This window comes from Thunnus maccoyii, chromosome 6 (assembly GCF_910596095.1).
Source record: "Thunnus maccoyii chromosome 6, fThuMac1.1, whole genome shotgun sequence".
NCBI lineage: Eukaryota > Metazoa > Chordata > Actinopteri > Scombriformes > Scombridae > Thunnus > Thunnus maccoyii.
Window position 1 is genome coordinate 22,332,156 of NC_056538.1, and position 22,160 is coordinate 22,354,315.

General features: G+C 38.4%; 1 protein-coding gene and 1 long non-coding RNA gene across 3 annotated transcripts in view; one reads left to right on the plus strand and one right to left on the minus strand.

Moving 5' to 3' along the window:
* Positions 1 to 2,907: 2,907 nt before the first annotated feature.
* On the minus strand, positions 2,908 to 12,013 carry LOC121899250. The gene is made up of 4 exons (XR_006096658.1): positions 11,332 to 12,013; positions 8,938 to 8,989; positions 3,131 to 3,197; positions 2,908 to 2,995 (listed from the first exon to the last, which is right to left on the minus strand). It is a non-coding gene; the product is annotated as an uncharacterized LOC121899250 (long non-coding RNA).
* esamb (endothelial cell adhesion molecule b) overlaps positions 9,231 to 22,160 on the plus strand; it is a 48,649-nt gene continuing 35,719 nt past the window's right edge. The window contains exons 1-2 of one of the 2 annotated variants that reach the window (XM_042414934.1): positions 9,233 to 9,287; positions 9,387 to 9,671. In XM_042414934.1, coding sequence (XP_042270868.1) covers positions 9,617 to 9,671 — 55 coding nt within the window. In that variant the 5' untranslated portion in view covers positions 9,233 to 9,287; positions 9,387 to 9,616. Of the gene's footprint in view, positions 9,672 to 22,160 lie in introns of both variants that reach the window. The other variant, XM_042414933.1, reaches the window with a different exon arrangement.

Below are 22,160 nucleotides of genomic sequence, written 5' to 3' on the forward strand. Positions count from 1 at the left end.
TTCTGTGAATTCTGGGGAGAAAAATGCATTTTTAAGTGAACGCAATTAAAATACACTTTGTTTTGTGGGATGGTGAAACAACTTAGATTAGATGAGATGAGCTCCACTTATCATCCGCCGATTCTGATATTTGGAGAAAAGAACAGGGGAAAAAATGACTTCTCAGTTTCCACATCTTCAGCTGCTGATTGCTTGGTACAAATAGACCTCTCATGTAATTGCCACTTATGCTTGAGAGCCCATTTATCTATTCTGCAACATTATACGTCACAGGCCTCAAGTCTTGCCTCTGCTCCATGTATCTGTGGTGAAAATATTGGAGACATGTTGTGCATCTGCTGCAGTTAAAACAGACTCAATCAACTGCGGTTGTGTAAGTGCGAATTTTGTGTTATTTTGTACTTATACTATGTATTATGTGCTAATTTTATCTGTTCAGCACTGAATGTACTACTCAAAATAGCGAGTGAACATTTCAAACAACCTCATCCAACAGTACATAATACAGGTTTATTTAAAAAAAAAAAAAAAAAAAAAAAAAAAAGAGCCAGGCAGAGTGTCTAACAGAGGAGGAAAAAGATTAATTTAGATTGAACTCAGTGGTCAGATTGATGGCTGATTCCAACAGAGGCACAGGAGAGACCTCTGCTGGATTAAAGTCATAACTGCACATTTTTCCTGAGAGGTATCAGTGCTGCACGAGTCGGCATGAGTGCCAGCAGAGATACATGTTTTTTTAAAATTGATTTTTCATTTGAAGGTTGAAAACCATGTTTCAAAAAACAAAAGAAGTGTGGAGAAGTCATACTGATGCAGATTCATTTGTTAATCTAACAGTAGGAAATATAAAGACTCTCACAAGTTCACAGACAGAACCACGCGCATCAATACATGTCAGCATGAATACAGAGTAAATACAGAAAATTGTTGGGCTGCAACTAGTGATTATTTTCATTATTGATTAATGTTATTTGATTTGATTTGGTTTGACATATTCAAAATGTTAGTTTTTTCCGGGCGATAATCCAAAAGCATGAGGAGACTGAGGCGACTAAGCAAATATTCACATTTAAGAAGCTGGACCCAGAAAATTTGGGGCATTTTTTTTCTTTAAATATGATAATCAATTGTCTGAATTGATATTGATTAATTTCCTGTTTACTGATTAATCAATTCAGCTCTAAATAGCCATAAGGACGCCTGCCTGGCTCACTGTCTGGTTAAGGCTAATCTATCCAGAGTTGGGTATAGTTTGATTTTTTTTTTATACCAGTGCCACTACAATACCTACATTTTGGTATCAAGCTGCATCTTGATAATATATAATATAATATGTTGATTAATTCATTAGTCTTTGAAAGGAAATTAAAGAAGCAATTTTGATAACTGATTAACAGTTTTGAGTCAATTATAAAATGAAAAATCTCAGTTTCCAGCTTCTCCAGTGTGAATATATGCTGGTTTAGTCTTCTATGATTGTAATCTGAATACTTTGGACTGTTGGTCAGACAATCACATACATCATAGGAGTAGTAGGATACACATTTTCACCATTTTCTGACATTTTAAAGACCAAGCTATTAACCAGTTAATTGAGAAAAGAGTAGTCTTTGGTGACAAGGACTTTGTCATTATTCTTTAGATACACCAGGTTCATGCTACACTGTTCAACTACTGAAGAAATGTAGTTTCCCAAATGTAGTCTTTTACAATATTTAGATCTACTTCCTAAACATTCTGTAAATCCTATAATGTAAAGATTTTGCAGTTTATTGATTGATACATATGTTAAGTATAGAAACCCATTTCTGGAAGGAAAAGAAAAAAAATGGATGAGAAGTTAGTCTTCAAACGCTCATGGAAAGTCCAAATTATGAGATAAAAGGTCAACATTTTTACTTAACTGTCTCATAATTTACATTTTTTATCTCATTATTATGATTAATTTTTACTCCCCAATTTACTAAGTCAGAATTATGAGAAGATAAGTTAAAAAATAGGAGAAAAAAAGTCAAAATACTGAGATAGTGAGTCAGACTTCTTAAATACAAAGTGAAAACTCTCTATACAGATCATTCATGTGTCTTTCCACTATCTTTAAAACTGCACCATGAAAACAGCTCAGATAAATGTATATCTCAGAACATTTGGACCTCTTCATGTGTATGTGCTGTAGCTGGAGCAGCATCTGTGAACCATATTATTCAGGATTATATATACATAAACAGCAATATCTTTTTGTACACATGCACCTGATTTTTTTTCTTTTTTTTCAGCTTGTTATCACCTTCTTTTGAATGAAATTCATTATGAGAGGGCAAGTCAGAGCATCCTCTCCAGGCGGCTGTTATTAAAAACTGAAGAAAGCATCTCATCTGAGATATACAATGACACTGGCGAGGCTCAGTTGTGATTTCTCATACTTTGAATGTCTTTTCATGCTCCTTTTTGTCATCTGTAAATCCTAATCCAATTTGTCTTTCTCCAAAAGAAAACATTTTGTTCCCACAGACGCCTGGGTTCACTTTTAGGATCTCAGATGTTTGATAATAAAAACCATCAGAAAACAGTTGTCTTGTTTCAGGCTCTCTGTCGTGCTGAGCTACAAAGCAGTTGTCCTGTGAAGTATCACAGGGAGTGCATAAAGCAGATGCAATGCTGGTGTGAAGCAAATTGCCAATTAAGATTGAATCAGAATCGCTACTGTTTTCAGCCTTTGGAGGGAAACAGAACCAGGATGGTGCAAATACAGTGCATAATCATGCTGAGTCACATTTCAGTGGTTTACAAGGATCCATGCATATGTCAGACTTAAAAGGAAATTTTACAGTTTAACAAAGCAAAGAGTCGAACTCATAGTTGAGAATATGTTTTATTGTGCTGCACAAGCAGAATTAGATTATCTCGTCCTCAAAAAAATAAATCGTTGATGCATGTCTTAGGCTCAGACAAGGTCATTTTCATATTCCTTATGCTCGTCCAAATCTAATCTCCTCTGTAATGAAGGTAAAGAGTGATAAATGACAGGAGGCCCATTACACAGAGGGCTCATATCACCAAATATGTGGCAGGCATCCAGCCTTTAACAGGCACACACACACACACACACAGCCCGACTGAGATTACTCACCGGCCCGACTGTCACAGCCCTCTGCTGCTTCTCCCCGCTGCACAATATGAGCGTGTCAGTGTGACTCCTACATTTTTAATGGAAATGTAGGAAGGAAGCAGTCAATGTCCAGAGCAAACTAATAGCTCCGATTTCACAGTGAGCATTCTTCAAACTCTAGTCACCTACAAACACTGATGATTCCAGCACATACGGGTAAGAAAAGAGGGCTTTTTCAACACAGAGAATGAATTTACAAGAATTCAATAGTGCAGAGTCATTCCAATTCATATTTTGATATAACAGAACTTATTCATATGTTTGCAAATGTCCTCTGATAGCTCATATCTTTTGCTGATATCCATGTGTGAGCGTTATTTTCATGCCTGATATTTTTACATGAGCAGAAAGTTTTCACATGCTAGAAGAATTCAAAGTGTCACTTTCATTTCATGCCGCTGTATTTACCATGGGACTCTATTTGCTGAAGAGGTAACTGAAGCAATTATAGTCTATGTTTGCTGAGATTTTTGTGTAGGAGGATTTTAATGTCACTTATCCAAATGTCATCCTTTGCAATCCAACTGACGGTGCTATTATTATTACCTTTATATACTTTTTCAAATTAGATGGCAGTGTGGTGATGTTAGTTTGTCGGAAAAGCACTTATCAGTGAACACCAGCTATAAGAAAACCTGAACTAGGCCAAAACTGTTTGAAAGAAACCTACAAATAATCAACCATGATGCCAAAAATCCTCTTTGACAATAGGTACATAGATTAATGCGACAAAATAAGTCAACAACATTACAGACGGTGAAAGAAAATAAATCTAGAAACATTTATTAGGCTCTTAATTAAACTCTTAAACTTCTCATGAAGTAGCTTAAAGGATGCTCATCAGTTATAGATCACCTCAACCATTTGAAATAAAGATCGGTATTTGTAGGTTTCACCACTGACAGACTGCACATTAAGAGTTCGTAAACATGGAGTCAATTAAAACTTAAGTCTGGTGATATTCTATATTTTATCTTATTGTCAACAATCTAATAAAAAGAAAAAGAAGTAAAAAAATAATCGAGTCTCACTGTAGCATTAGGTGACATGTTCCTTCATTATGATATAAATAGTCACTGTAGTTTATTTTGAGGCAATCCCACATACTCACTCATGCTCACTGAAGAGCACCAAATATGTATTAATACGCAGCTGAAAATAGTCCTCAGCCAATACACTGTTTACTCCTGTTTGTAACTTTTGCTGAAAACTACAGTGACCAGCTGTTTTGAAATTATTTAATAGAATTTTAAGAAATAAGAATGTATACTGTATTTGTGAGGTGTTTTTCCAATATTTATGTCTTTAATGGCAGCGAATGAGCTTGAGGCTGAGTACGACAGACAAGATGTCAGAAGGTATTGAGTGATTGACCAACACACTGTTGGTTTTGGACGTTTCATGGGCGTTGTTGGTAATGAGAAAAAAAACAGAATAATGTCAGCATTCTCTGTTAACAAGCAGCTGAAATAGAGCTAACAATGTCAAATAACAGGACCTTTCATGGAGAAAAGGAGTCCAATCTCATCAGTGTGTAATAACAATGTTAGACAATTACAGAACCTATCCAATTTAATTTAAATGTCCCCTCTGGACATGTTTCCTCTGCTTGGAATAAATTGTGTGTGATGTGTTTTCCACAAAAAAATGTCCAGTTAATTTGTTAAAAATCCTTAAAATGACATCAACTCCCTCAGTGAAACCTATTAATATATGTAAATGTTGTTCATTTAAAAAGTTTAAAGATGTCTCCTGCTTCACTGTACAGTCCATTCTCAGTGTTTGTGCACTGAAGGCTTCAAGTCTCTATATCACACTTGTGTACGTTGTTTACTGATTCTCGACTGGCTCCAGACTGGTTGTGATGTCACGAATCACGTTCGCCTTTAATTCAGATTTTCGGTGAGCACAGAGAAACTTTCCTCCTTCAGCAGCTGAAAGTGAAAACATCCTTCCAGTGTCAAACTCTGCACATACATCATTCTGCACAGTGAAGCTCAAACATCCAACTGAAGGAACACGAAGAAAAACACGTTTTTGACTTTAATATCAGCAATTCCACCCTGAGCCAAATGATTTTAGCTGATGGTTAGCAAAAATGAATACAGACTTGACTTTTTCAACATTGGGATGCTCTTTTGTGAGTATAATGGTCAATGGTCAGTGGTTAAAACAGCCAATTAACAATAAGGACACAGGTTTGATTCCTTGCTGTGGCCATATTTAAGATGATTCATGTCCTCAACCATGTGCATTTCTTCTGGGCGTGTCCTCCCGCCGTCCATAGACGTGCAGTGTCAGGAGCGGAGGCTAAAATCGGCCCACAGGTACAAGCGTGAGTGTGAGTGATTGTCTGTTAATCTGCATTAGCCCTGTGAGGGACTGCTGACCTGTCCAGGCTCTTTCCCTGTTGCCATCCACTGCTACACACCCACCAACCCATAAAATTTAAAAGCAGGTACTGCAGAGGTAATGAACAAATGCACAGAGACATCAGCACTTCAGCTGTAGGCCACTAGATGGCACAAAAGTGTTGAAACATTTGATCTGAACTCTCTGCACTTTGTAGAAATAGTAAGGAGGTAAGTAAAGTTTATTTATATAGCACCTTTCACACCAGTCACAAAGTGCTTCACAGTCAAATAAATAAAACAAAGATAAACAACAGATAAAACACACAAGGGGAAATCGACAGAAATACCAGCCATCCATCACTCTGTTGTCTTCAGTCACTGTAAAATACAAAGTGCAACAAGGAGGAAATTGATGCTACAAAGACAGTCAGTCATGCCATGTAGGAGTCGACCGTCAAGGCTAAGCTCATCTGCCCCCATCTGGCAGCGAGATAACAGCATCTCCACCAACTTTAACAATGGAGGTATTCAGGAAAACTGTGAGGAGTGTTTTTCCTTATATAGATAGCCGCCGAAAGTGACACAAATCAGATACTGAAAATACTACCCCAGAAACATGTCTCGAACCAAATGCCAGCAAAGATTAGATTTAGTCAGTGTGCTTTGTGCAGACATTCATCATGTGCATGCCGCACGAAAGCACAGGCGGTGAAGTAGCCTTTAACATTTTTTTTGTCGAATGAGTTTCTAAAAATCTACCTGACCTACTGGAAATGTCGCTTACTGAGGGGGAACAAGGTGGAAAAGGCCTGAACATGCAAGCCGTGCAGTTTCATACGGGTGCTTCTTTCACTCTTGGTTCAAGTGATCAATTATTCACACGTTGCACTGACATCAAATTTCTAAAGTGTATATGTTCAGGATTTACACATTTGTCACAAACAAACATGGATATAAAAGTCGTTTTTGAACAAGAAATACACATTTTGATCCGAAATATTTCATTTTTTTTTCTTGGTATTTGTCCTTTCAGGTGCAGTACGATTCATAAAAAGCAACACAAGACAGCACTTACAAACTATAAGTGTAACCTTAAAATCTGACAACAATAGGAGATGACAGGGGACAGTAGGTTCCACAATATGAGAACAACATAAATAAGTCAGGAGTGTAACTGCCTGTCAGACAGTAACTCTATTGAAGTAGATATAAAAACAAAACAACACAAACACACACGCCTTACAAATCCGTCTCTGTGTGTGAATGAGGGTTTAGTGGCATCATGTGTGTGCACGGGACGGCGTGTTGAGGTGAGGGCAGTGCTCTCAGAAAACATGTGATGCTTAATATCATGTAATAAATCAATTATATTCCATTAAAAATACAAGACAGCGACCCACCTGCATTAATATTTCACCTGACGACCCATTTATTGTGATCTGAGCTGGGACCTCAGATTTATTCATTACAATGTAAAATCCCACAGCAGCTCTGGCTTTCTTTTATAAGTGACTGCACTATGTGTTCCTGCGAGACTTTTACCTGTGACTCTCGGTTCTGCTCTGAATTAGACTTTGTAATACATCAGGTAATGCATGATAATTGAGTTGACATTACATTTATATAGACCAAAGTGTGTTTGAGTGTTTTCTAAAGGGTGAATTCATTATTTTAATGTTTCCAGATATGTATGGATGTAATGTTGGTCCATCTTATACTCAAATCTTAGCCAACATTAATTTTTTATTTATTAAAGCTGCTCTGAGGCATTTATTGAAACAAAGCCTCTGTTTTGGGTCCCCAGGCCCCCAAACAAGCAAATTAGAAATGTGAAGTCCAAGAATCTATCAAAAGCTGCTACAATCAATATTTCTATATTAACACTGAATCAAGTCACTACATGTTACGTGAAAGGGGTTGCTTGTAGTGACAAACCCACAGAGGATCAGTTCCTCTCAGCTCTATGAGCTTTACATTGTCTTTCAGCTCATTGTTTCATTTTCATGGCTGCAATTTCACTTATACAGCAGTTTTGATTCACTTTCACTGCTCTCATCCATGCATTGATCACTGATAATCAGTTATGTGCCTTTGTTTAAAGCGACTTTTAGCATTTCTTGTTTGAAAGTCACAAAGGTCTGTTAAAAGTATCTGAGTATCTGCTTACAGTACCCATCTCCATATTTGTTTTATTTGCTTTTTCCTTCATATTACTGCTGCACAGCACAATCAGTGAAGCAATTTAAACCAGACCAGCAGGGTACATGTAGCTCTGCTTTAAGATCCTGCAACTCCAGCTTTCTTTGATGGTTTCTTATAGTATTTTGTATAGTGTGCTGTTGTGTTTAGTATGATATCTGAGCAGAGGAGTGGGCTGGACTATGACTGTCTCTCTTTATCTTAATAGTGGTGCTCAGCCACAGTTTTTGAACTAACAGCACGACCTGAGTGTTCTGGTTCACCTGCAAAACGTCACTGACAGAGACACAACAAAAACTACAAATGATGAGTCCCTTTAATAGACAACTGTTTGCCATTAAGTTTCCATATCTACTTAAATGGTGATAACATGTCAGTGTTGTATTTATAGCTTATTTGCGCTGAACCTGAGCGGCCAAAAAAACAAAATGTAAATTAATGTAAGTTTAAAGTAAATTAAAGATCAACTTAACACTCTTTCTCTCCTTGCTGCAGTGATGTAAAAGTGTGCGTCAGTACTCCATGACATCACTGTTGGATGTGGTTACAGGTGCACAGGCTACACCTGCTTTATCCTGTGCACGGATGTGGGGGGGGGGGCTGAAACACACAAGCATCCACACACACCTATTGTATGTGCAATTTGTGCTTCCCAATCTTACTGAACAGTATGTTTTTGGACATTGGAGAACTCCTACCCACTCTTATAGTAAAAGTTATTTTAGTTATTTTATTGTGACTTTTCACCTTGCAAAGCTAATTTTAAATGCGTCAACAAATTGTTAAGAGGGGAAACATAGTGAGAGAGAGAGAGAGAGAGAGAGTGAGAGAGAGTGGAGGGGTGATACAAATAAAGCTTTACTGCACTTGAGAGTGTTTAGCACACAGCAATTTTATACAAAAGACAACTGCCAACACAATACCAAAATACAAATCCCACCTCAGCAATTGTGAACTTCAGCTATGACAGGTTCACATAGTTCAGCCAACTACATTTAAATGAGTGTCATCTTCTTGTCAAAATTGCAGTGAATTGCTGGGTTTTTGGCAGCATTTTTTTCATTCAACTGTATTTTGTTCATTTATTTCTTCAGTTGTTATGTGTGTATATGAATACATTCCCCTTGCATCTCCCTGGATCCTCCAAGATGCTGACACGATATAAAAAAATATTTCTATATTTCCTACATGTGATTTGGAGAATTTTGCACCCACGTTTTTCCCAGAGGTGAGATGGGGGCTTGGGTTTGGGTCCCTGGGGTCAGCCCTGCATTCAAGACAAAAACAAGCAAACAAACAATGCATGCATGTTAATTATCATTATTATATGCTGCTCCAATAAAAAAGAACCCAAACTAAATAACACAACATTTTTGGTACAAAAATAGTTGTTATATTAACTGATTAACTGCCCAATAAATGAGAGATATTTTCTCAGTGAGCTGCAGTTGAGGTTTTGTGTGTTGCTGATGGCAGGGGGCGTCACCGAGCAGCTCAGGCAGGTGAATAAGCTCCTACAGTTCACTGTAGTACTGTGAGCGGGACCAGGAGCGACACACACTCAGGTAGAGACGGGTAGCAGAAGTAAATCAGACTGGATTCAACATAGAAGTAAAAGATAAAGAAAACTTGAATGCGTTTTGACCTCTTTCTGCTTTGTAAAGTGAAGGCGAACGGAGCCGCCGGTGCGCTCTGCGATGCCAGCCGCTGTTTGTAGGCGGGATGGGAAGAGGAGAGAAAGCTTTATGTGCAGACGTTGCCTCTCTGGTTTCTGTAGCGGACAGTTAATTGCTACCTGAAGACAATTAAGCGGGAGGTTGAGGAGTGCAGTGAGTGTGTGGTATCAACTTTGAAGAAGCTCCTGCCTGCCGGAGCAGCCAGTGGATGTTGTGCCATGGAGATAAAGACGAGACTTCGAGCCCTGCTGATGTTACTATGGATTTTTCAAGGTAAGCTAATTAATTTAGGCCACTGGACGGCCATTAAGCCGCGTGCTGCTGTCAGCGGCAGTGAGGGAAACAGTAGCCCAGTTTGTTTGAATGATGGAAAGTGATACATATGTGTTTCAAATGACATTTAAGAGGTAAAATTTAGGTTTTTCCTGAAAATCAAGACAATACATTACTCTGAAAAGACCAGGTTGTACTCAAAGTCCACTTTTGAACAGATTAGACAGTCAAAAAAATATATAATTTATTTTTAATCAACTTATTCCATATAGGACATCCTAATGTAATAGTTCTGAGGCTTAATTGTGATAATTTAAGTGAGTAAAGTAAAATAAAATATACAGAAAGTACTGTATGCACCTGTACCTGTGGGACCTTTAACACATGATGCATTAACACCAGATTTTGAGCTACTTTGCTTTAACTGAAAGTGAGTGTAAATGCATTCAAATGCATTCATTCCCTCATTGGCATTTATGAGAAGCTATTAGTCAACTCAGATACCAAAGATGTGTCATGATGAATCTGAGCCCCTCCTCCTTTCGTCCTCCAAGATATATAATTTTGAATTCAAATGCAGGAACGAGCACACTGAGAATTCATGAAATATGTAATTTTTATTGCTGTGAATTCTGCTGTGGCATGTGGCTTGCGTTTTTTTAACCAGAGGTCTCCCTTTTAAGCACAGCACTACTACAGAGTACTCTTCATCTTAAGAGGGCATAATGTTGTTGCATGGTTGAATGCTCTGAAATGAATTTCAAGGAAGTCAAATGTTGTTGGTTTTTTTTGCTTTCTTTTAATGGTTATTGTCCCTTGTGAGGTTAAAAATAACATAAAAAGATGAATCTACCTGAAAGAGCCGGATGTCATTAAGAAATTCAGCCCAAGAAGTCGTAGCTGTCACATTTAGGGTCACTTAATAAAATGATGGCATCTAATATCGGCATTTTATGTCTGTTGTAAGCAACAAATGCACTGATAAGTTGATAAAAAAAATTGATAAAAATTCAAACAATAAGGCAGAATAACTCATCAACAATGCTAAACAAATGTACACCAGATGTTTGATGTAAAGAAACATTACTAATTAAATGTTTCGCGCACCTTTTAGTAATTGGATTTAAAGAGTTATTGCAATATTTCTCTATTAACTATCAGTTTTGACTATGTTAGTTTATCCAAATGGATGTTGTTACTTCACATAATCACAAACACACAAAAATATTGTGTTAAATCTTGAGTTTACTCGCTCTTGTCAACACATATTCTACATCATTCAGGCTCAACTCAAAGAAGCCCTGAAGGCTTGTCTGACTTGGCCAGTCTTGTTTCTGTCAACTGTGCTGCTGCATCATAGCTTACCAGATGTTGGCTTCCCTCCAGTGTAGAAACCAGAGACACATCTTGTGTCTTTTATGTCAGGATTTGTTTGGTTCAAACTCAAAAGTTTCACTGAGGAGAAGTGTTGAAGAAAAAGGGTCATGATATCTATCTTCAAAACCTACTTTTAAAAACTGAAATTACTTAGAGAGCATGTACTTCGTCCTGTTAACAGTTCAGAGGACACCTGGCGTAAACTGTGCGGTTTTTTGTACGCGTGAAAACCACTGTGGCATGACATGGAGAAGAGGTGGAGGTGGTGGAGGGATACAGATACCTTGGAGTCCGTCTCGACAACAGACTTGACTGGAAATGCAACACAGAGGATGTCCACAGGAAGGGACAGAGCAGACTCTGCTTCTTGAGGAAACTTCGATCCTTTAGCTCCTGTTCTGCAAGATGTTGCAAATCTTTGACCAGTCTGTTGCGGCCAGTGCATTATTCTTTGGTGCTCTCTGCTGGGGCAGCAGCACGAGAGCCAGGTGCACTAATAAGCTGAACAACCTGTTCATGAAAGCTGGCTCTGTGCTGGGGAAGCCTCTGTATACACTGGAGCTGGTTGTGGAGAGGAAGAGGATAAACAAACTAGTAAGCGTCATGGAGAACATTCCGAATCCCCTCCGTGACCTGCGGGTCAAACAGCAGAGCACTTTCCGTTAGAGACTTCTTCAGCTCCACTGTGACAAAGAACGCTACAGGAAGTAATTCCTGCTAGCTGCCATCAGTCTGTACAATGACTCTCCTCTGTGTTGGCAGAGGGAACTCCTCGGACAATGAAGACAAACTGCTCACCTGGACTTTTATTTATTTATTACATTATCCATCACAGCTGTTATATGTCAAATTCATCTGTATATAATCTTTCAAATACTGTCTTTACTGTTACATATGAGTATACTTTAAATTATTTATGTTTCAATGTACACTTAAAGTTGCAGTATGTACAATTTAGTGAAATCCAGCAGAGACGAAAACACAACGATTCTTATTTTCAGGTGATTATACACTAATTAAAACATACTTATGAATATTATATGTTCTGCCAAGTCAATTCCACTAGATGCCACTAAATTCTATCTATCTATCTATCTATCTATCTATCTATCTTTCTATCTTTCTATCTATCTATCTCTCTATCCATCTGTCTATCGCATCTACCATCTTTTGATTTGGTGCATCTGCTAAATGGAATGAAACAAATGAATGACTTCAGTTTGTAGCTCACTGACAACTTCCACCACGTCCTGTTCAGATGATCGAATGGATTTCTCAATTTGCATGATGGATTTCTTTTCACATTTCTGACAGCAGCTAAGCCTGTCTGACTTTTGGCATCCTGCCTGTCAGAAACTTCAGAATTAGTGAATCAAGAAACTGGAGCGATAATGTGCCCGTCTGTCCGACTTCAAATGAGCAAAGTAGACTCCGCTGGTATTGATGAAACAGAGCAACTCATTCGTTTTGCATGAGAAGACCCATAGCTAATTGGTCACTAAACGCTAAAATAAATCTGGTAATACTCAGCTGCCGTCAGAATCCTTTTGATGATCTGAGACAAGACGGTTGACTGCATATGCTGAACATTTTTTTTAATGTTTTATAACCGTTGACAGCAGTAAATCACTTTCACTTGTACTATACAGAACACTCATGCTATAACACATTACTCTTGCCAATCAGATAGCTCAAATTGGCCTGAGGACAGTGACAAGGTGACTTGGCTCCCAGCAGTCTGAATGTAGAGTTAGTTTAGTGTGCCAACTTCACCTCCTCTTGTAGAAATGCCATTCTCTTTGGCCCGGCTATTAAAATATTAACATGTCCTCAGCTGATTGTGTTCAGTGACGGCTGATTATAATGAGACGGGAGCCACTTGGCCCTGGTGTAAGCTCATGTTTGTGAGCCAGCTATATCCCTTTTCGCAGAATAACTCACAGAGCTTAGGGTAATTCTGATTATGTTTTGCATGATTAGCTAAACAAGAAATTAGACGGTCGTTGACCAGCATAGGAACAAACAGTGTTCCCAGCAGGGTGCTGCATGAGCATTAACTATCAGTGCAAAGCTTCCCTTTGGCTGGTCTCATTTGCTACCAGAGTATGCTAATAAAAACTCTGTCATCCAGAGATCTAGAAGATATCTAGAAGTCAAAGTCAAGGGCTCAAGTCCAGCTGACTTTGAGTTTGTACTTCTAGATACAAAGTATGTGTGTGACGGTTGGATAAATAAAGTTATCTTGAAAGAAACTTTAGTAAATATTGAAAAAGCTGATCTTAAACATGGAATCCCAGATCAGTTTTGTCCATTGTTTCCAATAAAGCTGGCAGTGTCCTCAAAATTGTTGACCAAGATTACAGTTAGACGCTATGTGTAAAATTCTACTCCAATAATATTAAAACAGCAGTGTGTTATGGATCTTTTGACAGCAGCCATATGAGAAATCAGATTGTGGAACTGCTTAAACTGCAAAAAAGCCCACTAAAATGTCTGACATTCTTGAAATCCATCCAGTTGTCAGGCAGCCAAATTGTTGATCTTTTGGGCAGTAAATCAGGTGCCGTGACCCCCTTCAAACTGAATGTAAAAAGCGACAACCTATCAGGCTGAAATTTTTCCTGATTCTAAAATGAGTCAGAGCAACAGGGGTCAAACTGGGGCTTACTCTGTACAAGAGCTGCAACGATTAGTCTATTAACCTATTAGTCGATAATTTCATTTCATATTCAGTAAACTAAATATCTTTTGGATGCGGACTGTTGGTTGGGACAAAAGAAACAGTCCTGGGAGATTGTCATCGACGTTATTCACTGTCTTCTGACATTTTATAGACCAAACTACTATTCGATTAATCGATAAAATAATCAATAATGAAAATAATCGTCAGTCGCAGCCCCAGCCCCAGTGTCTGCCTGCATTAACAAAAAGAACAGTTGATAGAGAAACGGAGCCTGCAACAGTATAACAGTCTGTTGCACATCATGTATTTTGATCAATACAGATCGAATACTAATATAGTTTTTTCCCACATTCAAACAGTCGCTCATATTTTGAATAAGAAGTAACAGCCCCAATGTGTGCCTTTGTTTCAGTCTATAATCATCATATTAACTTGTTCCAGTAATAAGTCCATCCCGACATTACTGAGCATCTGTATTCTGCTTTGAGATGAAGAATAAGTGTAAGAAGAATAACATGAAGAATTAAGAAAGTGTAGGAATTTTTTTAACCAGAATCTCTTCTCAGCTTCAGTTTTCTCCTCTTCTGCAGACTAACAAGCTGAAAAACATTAAAGTGAACATACTGGCCACCATTCGTCTCTGTCACCAGTACAATCTGCTCCTGAGAAAACATCCTGATGCTGTACATCTTCTGAGTCACTTTATTGAGCTGAATTTATCTTCCCCAGCTCAAACTAGTGATTCTTTTCTTGCACGGCTGCATTTGTTAGGCTGACACATACCTTCGTGTGGGTGTTCGTTGAGGGAGCCTAATTGACCATGTCCACTCTGTGTACCCTGACAAACACAGAGGACCCCTGTTGAGGGTTAAGACACTGATTGGAGGCAGAAAGAGCTGGCGCTACCTAAAGGATTCTCCCATGTAAAACTAGGTCAAATTAATTGGCTCACAATCGCTTGCCACACAATAAAGAGGGCAGTGGTGCACAGATTTTGATGTTCCTACGCACAACAGATGCTGCGTGTTCGACTTCATACTGACACAGATGTATCAAAACGTCGAGTTGTCTGAGTTGAGAATGTTTCATGGACAGTTGCGGAAGTGGAGGTTGACAGGTGTTGATTGGAGCTTTGCGTGCCGGCTCATTGAGCTAATGTGACTTTGAGGCAGATGATCAAGACAAGGACTTGTGAGACCGTGTTAACAGTGACACAGTACAGATTTTTATACTAAACTTTTATGATTTTACAGTGAATTTTCCTGCAATTAAGGAAAAGAGGTTGCATGTTGTTTGCAACCTCCTGCATCACTGAAGACATTATGCTTATGTTATGCATGTATGTATGTATGCACTTGCACATTTTTTCATGGTTTTGTTACAATCTGCGGGCTGTTTCTGCCTTGCTGTTACAAAGATAATATAATTATATTTAGCCATGCGCATTAAATTCTACATTTTCCCCCCACACTTGAAAGGAAACATGGCTCAAAAATACCATTATCATTATGCACACACACCAATCAGTATTTTGCTTACTGAACGGCTCGCTTTGATGTTTGGTACAGTACACTGCATTAGTGATTTGCCATCCACAGCACACACATTATCTAACTGTCCTATAATGCTAATCATCCACCAGTGTCTTTACTGAGTGTGGAATTATTTAGAAACACTACAGCAAAAAGTCTCGTGAAGAAAATGAAGAAGAGGCGGCATGCATAAACATCATCAGCACACTTCACAAACCATGACTTTAAAATGTTCTTTGGTTACTCCTGATGTTTGTTTATAGAGGAAGAAAACTTATCTACTGCAGCAGAGTTAACAATTCAGTCAATAACCCAGCCTAAGGGCTGAAAGAAAAGAGACTAGTTTGTATGACGTGATCGAGCAACACAAGTGTTTATAGTTGTTCCAAACGGCGATGCTCGAAGGCAGACTGAAAAACTAGCTGTCATACAGAGGACCGAGACATGATAATTGTTCAAATACGGGGGTAACGATACATATTTTCAGACAGTCTCTTGCTGGAAGGCATTCATGGTGTTGCACTCGGTTGTTCACATGAAGTGTGTGTGTATGTCGGTTTCAGAAATTGCAGAAGCTGTCAGATACAACTACCATGGCTTGAGGCTGAAACCAGTGCGGAAATAGCCTCCCTTAAAGTGCAATGCCACGACAGCCGCTAGATGCTCACTCCAAAAAATCCCTTAACTCCAGTAGACTCCCATTCAAAAAGCATCAACTTCTCTCTAGAAATACTGAGTCAATAATTGATTCAACAAGTCATTATGGTCTCAATCACTAAATTCGGGCCCTCTAATAAGTATGCTGGTGGTCATTTTGAGGACTTATAATAGGCTTTGATGTCTGCGTGTGGGTGTTAATTGGCATCTGTTAATTGACAGCTCACTCACCTGCTGCTCTCTCTGGCTCCGGGACACGCACTATTGTGTCAAACTATTGTCACAATATTTTTAATATTTACCTGATAATGATACCTGCCCTGTTAGTACAATTTTACTAATATTTGCCCAAGTGTGCACTGCTCGGTGTTCCCAGCAAGCTAGCGTTTGCTTAGGCCCGAGGGAGTGGGATGTGTTTCCAGAGTGAGAAAGGCAACACCCCACACTCCTTGTTTGGAAGGTTCTGGCTTCAAACGGAAAACATGGCTCTGACCAAAAGCTGCAACTCTGGGCTTCAAACTGGCTCCAGTGCAAAACAATGGGTGATGTCACCCCTCGCTAGGTCCATCTTTATATACAGTCTATGACGCAAATCCCCAACTCTGTCATGGGAGAGTTGTGCTGGCAGGGGGTTTCTGAAGCTGTTCGCCCATCTGACAAGCACTGCTTATCCATTCAGGTGCAAAACTCTTGTGGAATCTGATGTGGCAGTCAATGTACAACTATATAGAAAGAAAATAATACCATGCTCACAGATCCTCAGAGTATATCTGAAAAAAGAAAATCAAGTGTAAATTATGGAGATCTTTTGTTTTGGTATTACAGATGTCAATTCCAAGCTTTGAAATGCATCAGAAGAAAAAGAGTTAAATCTCTGAATAAAACATTATGGCAAAATCAGGAGAACGTCAGGGTTTCGTCCCAGTTCTCTTCTTTAACCTTCTTCTTCTTCCTTATTTTGGAGTTGACCTCAGTTTGTAGAACAGAACAGAGCTTGGAGCGGTTGTGTTGCGTTTACAGTAACTCCACTACTCTCTAGAATAATGACTTGTACACATCATCAGAAGGTAAAAACAAAATGAAAATCACATTAACTTCTTAAACTTTTTTAAAACTCCTTTTCAAAGGGATCCCTTGACCTCTCACCTCAAGATATCTGAATAAAAATGGGTTCTATGGGTACTCACGAGTCTCCCCTTGCATGCCCACTTTATGCTAATCCCATGCAGTTTTTTGCATGAAGTATAAATATGTTATTTTCGCCTATTCTAAAAATGGTGTATTTGAATATTTCTGCATACTGGAGTCCCTAATCAGTCTTAGAATTGCATAAATTGGGTATGACTGGAAAGCTGAAACTCTTGTGGATTCAATGAGCCCAATTGTATTCATGTGTGGTGGTGTTAGTCACGGTAGTCATTTCATTGCAGTGAGACCATGTTTTTAAACTTGACCTAACTGTATAAAATGATCACAGCCTTATGAAACTTTACAACCACAAACTAGAGACCTAGGGCATTCAGAGACAATATTAGAGATAATATTACAATATTAGACAATATTATTAATATTATATATTGACAATAAGGGGGTTTCTGAGCAGTTTCCAGAACAGAAGTGCTCGCCATCCAATTACTGAAAAATATAATTCTTACAGAAATCTCCAAATGTCAAAAGTATACCATACAATATGTACAATATACAATACTAAATCACAGCATGAATTTTTCTATGGTGTTCCTCAAAGTCTCTGTGTTAATGTGGTACTTTGGATGTATTTTTGACCATTTTTGTCATTTCTCGAGTGGTCAAAAATAGTTAAATTTTGTATCTAATCTGTGTAACAAATGGTATCAACCCAATAATTGCTGCAACAACTTATGAGACATAATAGAGCATGGGAATGGCCATTATATACTTCCATCATAATGCTCTAAGCCCTTCTCCACTCTTAAGTTTAAAAACTTGAATAGGTGCCTAACCCAAACACAATGTTTATTACAGATTTATGACTAGAAAGCTGCATCTCATATTAATCTTCAGGTTCCCAGCTTTCAGATGATGTATACCACTCCTATGTGGCATATACTGTTGACCTACTATCTGCCTATCTGAGATTCTCCTGTCCTGCCCTGAAAAAAGGCAAAAATGGGTCTATGGTAGGGAGGGGGGAAGTGGAAAAGGTTAAAAGTTGTATACAATTAAGTTTCACATGTATTGTACTATTCTAGCCTCCCACGCTGTGCACTTGAATTATTGAAATCACTTGGAGAAAGGGCTGCTCACACTGTAGTGATGGATTTGTTAAGATGGTGTTTTCTCATCTTTCATTCAGCAGCAGTGACCCTCACTTTAAAATTGCTTGAAAAATCGACACAGTCGCACTTTGTAGATTAGAAATGTATCAAGATACATTGCCAATATTTTTCCCTAAGAGCAAACATATTTATTTAAGATATACCACTATGAGTTTGCACAATATCTCTAGTAAACAATTAACAGACGTGTTCAAATCCCAGCTGGCACAGATACTGAGACATTATGACTGCCAATCACCAGCTTGTTTACTATATGCAAAGCACTTCTATGAGCAGAACCCTTGAGGATGAATTCCCCTTATCTGATCAGATATTAATATTTTTATGCAGTAGTAACAGAGATAACAGATGCTAAATAAGAGGTTGCTGATACTGTGCAACATTTAAAAATGGCTAAAACAGGCGTCTCCTGTCAAATACGACGACGGACTTGACAGGTTGTGAAAATACCGAATAGTGGTAGTTATAAAAGTATATTTTATGATGATGAAGCTGAGTTCCTGTATACCGCTATCAGTTGCTGCTATTGCCTTTAATTTTTCCTTAAAGGTACAATATGCAATATCTGGAAATCAAGCTAGCAGTAGCATGAGACTTGTACAGAAACAACTCCCTGTTCTGCTCTGTAGCACTCCGACCTTCACTAGCGTCCTCATGAACGTCTACAGCCAGTGTATTGATTTCTCTCCAGGGACGGGAAGTAACCAAGCTATTCTGTCGAATTTTACATCGTTCATACAAAACATCATCTTCACAGGTAAGAACTGCATACATTTTACAATCAGTTGCCACAATATGAAATGATAGATGGTTGTGTGCATTTTAATAAAAACAGTTACAGTTGCAATTCAATCTGTGTTGCTAAGATGGGCTAATATAAGTTGCTATATTTCATCTCATTGCTCATTAACGTAACAAAGGGCAGGTATAATATTTTCTAATGACATGGCAGTGTAATCAACTGTATCTGTATATCAGTGACGTTAGGCTAAACAACAGAAAACAGCTCTCTGTATAATAAAATATGGTTCAACATTACCACAAACTACATAATCCGAAATGATCATACAGTTGAATTAACACCTTTCTGAAAACAGTTTAAACAAAAACTGATTCTAATCTTCATGAAGTCAGGATTTACTGCAAGACTGTTGTATTAGACTGCATTAGTTTTAGCTAGGTGGACATGATACTCTAGCAACTAAGTCTTACTTCTGGCAGTTACTAGTTGTATTGTTTATTCAAGTAATTCAACTGTCTTTTACAAGAAGAACTATCTGGCATACTAATTTGTTATTCTGGAGAAAGTCACCTTATAAAGTTGTGTTTTCATTTTACTTTGCCCATAGACTGTCATTGAAAACCTGGACCTGGACAGCGTCACCGAGTCCTGCAGACCTGCCTGACTCAGGACACCAGCCTCATTTCTGATGTCCTTCTGATGCCATTAAGGATGAAGACAGACAAGCACCTAATCCACTTACCATCCCAGCACCACCCCAGTGGCCAGCAGACACCATATAGTTTCATTATGTAAATAGCTTTGTATTTATTTTTACTTCTCCCATGTTTGTAATTTTGACTCATTTGTTTTCACTTTGTAATAAAATACTGCACCCGTCTTTGTGATATCCTAATTTGTCAAAAACATTTATATGATGCTTCATAATACTCGTTTTGGCTTAAAACAACACATATTGTGCCTACTTTTTTTTCTGGCACCATCAAAAAAGGTCCATTCAATGCAACGCAGTGCGATACAACATCATTACAGCACTTAAATAACCCAGAGCTGAATCATGAGCTCTCTGACTGAGTCAGCCAGAGCTGAAGTCTTGAAACCTGAAAAACTGTTTTGCATTGAATTGGTTTGTTGGTTTAACTATGTGTCATAACAGTACCAAAGCTAAATACCTATAAATCCAAAAGCATGACAGACAATATGCTACAAAACTTTAAATTTTATTACACTTATGATAGAGATAATTACATATAAATGTATCAGCTCTCTACTTGAAAGAATTACCAACCACTACCATGATAAATAAAATGTCAGACTTTAAAATAATATGTACTGTTAAAGTAGTGTCCATCTCCTATCGAGGTTATGTTTTCTTTTCATTTGCCAGGTTGATCGGAAGGCTGCTGTTCTGGTCAACTGCTGGAGATTATTTTGTGGTACCTGTGGTGTCAAAAAACAAACCAACAACAACAATAACAACAAAAAAACAGTTTAAAACATTTTTCCAAATTATTATTCTTTACAGAAATATTGTTTAAAAAAACCTCCATCAGTCGCTGGTTAGGATTTTGCAGTGACTTCAGAAAGGTAAAGGGAAACTACCAACGAAGAAACCCCAGAACCAACATAGATGTTGAAATGCTACAGAGCCCAAACAAGCACCAACAACCCCTTTTCAACTGCCGAATAACTACATATAACTCCTTACAGCAATAGAAGTGATTACACACGGCAGACCAGAGGGCGTGTGACTGAGTTTACTTGGCTTTGTTATTCACGTAGAAAACTTCAGAAGGGAATATCTCTGCTGCTGCTGCCAGCCTCTGCAATGAGTCTGAGGTCACATAAGTCATTGACAACACCTCTCCACATTAAGATATGATTTGCAGCAAACTAGAAAATATTCACCAGAAGTTGCATATTGTGCCTTTAACAGATGGCTCTTCTTAAAATTGCCCTTTGAATTAAACAGGTTGGAAACAGAAACATAAAAAACACAGCACAGATTTTGCTGCAGGGAATTAAATGTGTTGGAAAATCAGTTGCACATTTGATGTAGGTGCTTTAAGAAATGATGCTCCGTATGTTTAAGCAACATTTTTTTACACAAACAATCAGTGGAGATGGATCCTCTCAGCATGGATCATTAGTAAAGCTAATGCCAGGTTAGCTGCGACCACATCTTACTGCAGTGTCAGTCAACATTTCACCTCATTAACTCCCACTGCTCACTAAGATTTGTGGTTATCAGGCACACTTGGTGTCAGACCACCACAAAGTCTTTGTTAAAAAATGATCTTCCGTGTATTCTGTTTGGTTCGTCAGATAAATCCATTTTTAAACCTACCCACAGGTTGTAACAGGGTCAAAAACAGGTTGTAGCGTAATTAAACTTAAAGATTCGGTGCGGTGAATCATAGAGGAATTCAGGCTGATTGAGCTAGTGGTGAAGCTGCTGGTGATGGAACCTGACATGTCACCTTTCCATCCACACTCCATCTTCATGTGACTAATGATGTGGCCACTGGTGACCAGTCCGGCTTGGCCACCAGGGAGATGAGACTATCAGGACACTTAGTACACCTCAATCTTCCTTCTCTGCCAATTAGATAGTCACTTTGCTCTAAAGTCTTTTCCAATACCTTATCTGAATCACAGAAGTTCTACAAAAGGAAACGCATCCAAATGAGGTGCGTTACATTTGTATGAGCTGCAGGTTTCCCTGCTGATTGTAGCCCATAAACGATGCATCTCAGAGGAGTGTGTCATTTACACCCCAGGCGTAGGCGAGGGTCGTGATGATTTAGACCAGGTGCACCCTGGGAAAATGGTACACACTAATGAGGTACATTCCCTCTTTAAATGAGACCTTTGCTATGGTAGAAACCAGCGTGTGAACTTCAGAGACCAGGCATACAAACACACACAACGCCGAGGCCACTAACTATCATCTCCAGCGACGTTTGGTTCGAGACACACACAAAAAAATCCTATTCACACTGGTGTTCATTGCTCAGGAAAACAGTGTGGAAACTAATGTTGAGATGATTTCTGCAATTCATCACAATTACTGAACTACTGAAACTTAAAAGCGGCGTTAAAACTAATTGCAGGAGGTTTTCCACACTAAGACAGGCTCTTTTTTTTAATAAGCAATATTACTTTAAAATCCTGTTTCAT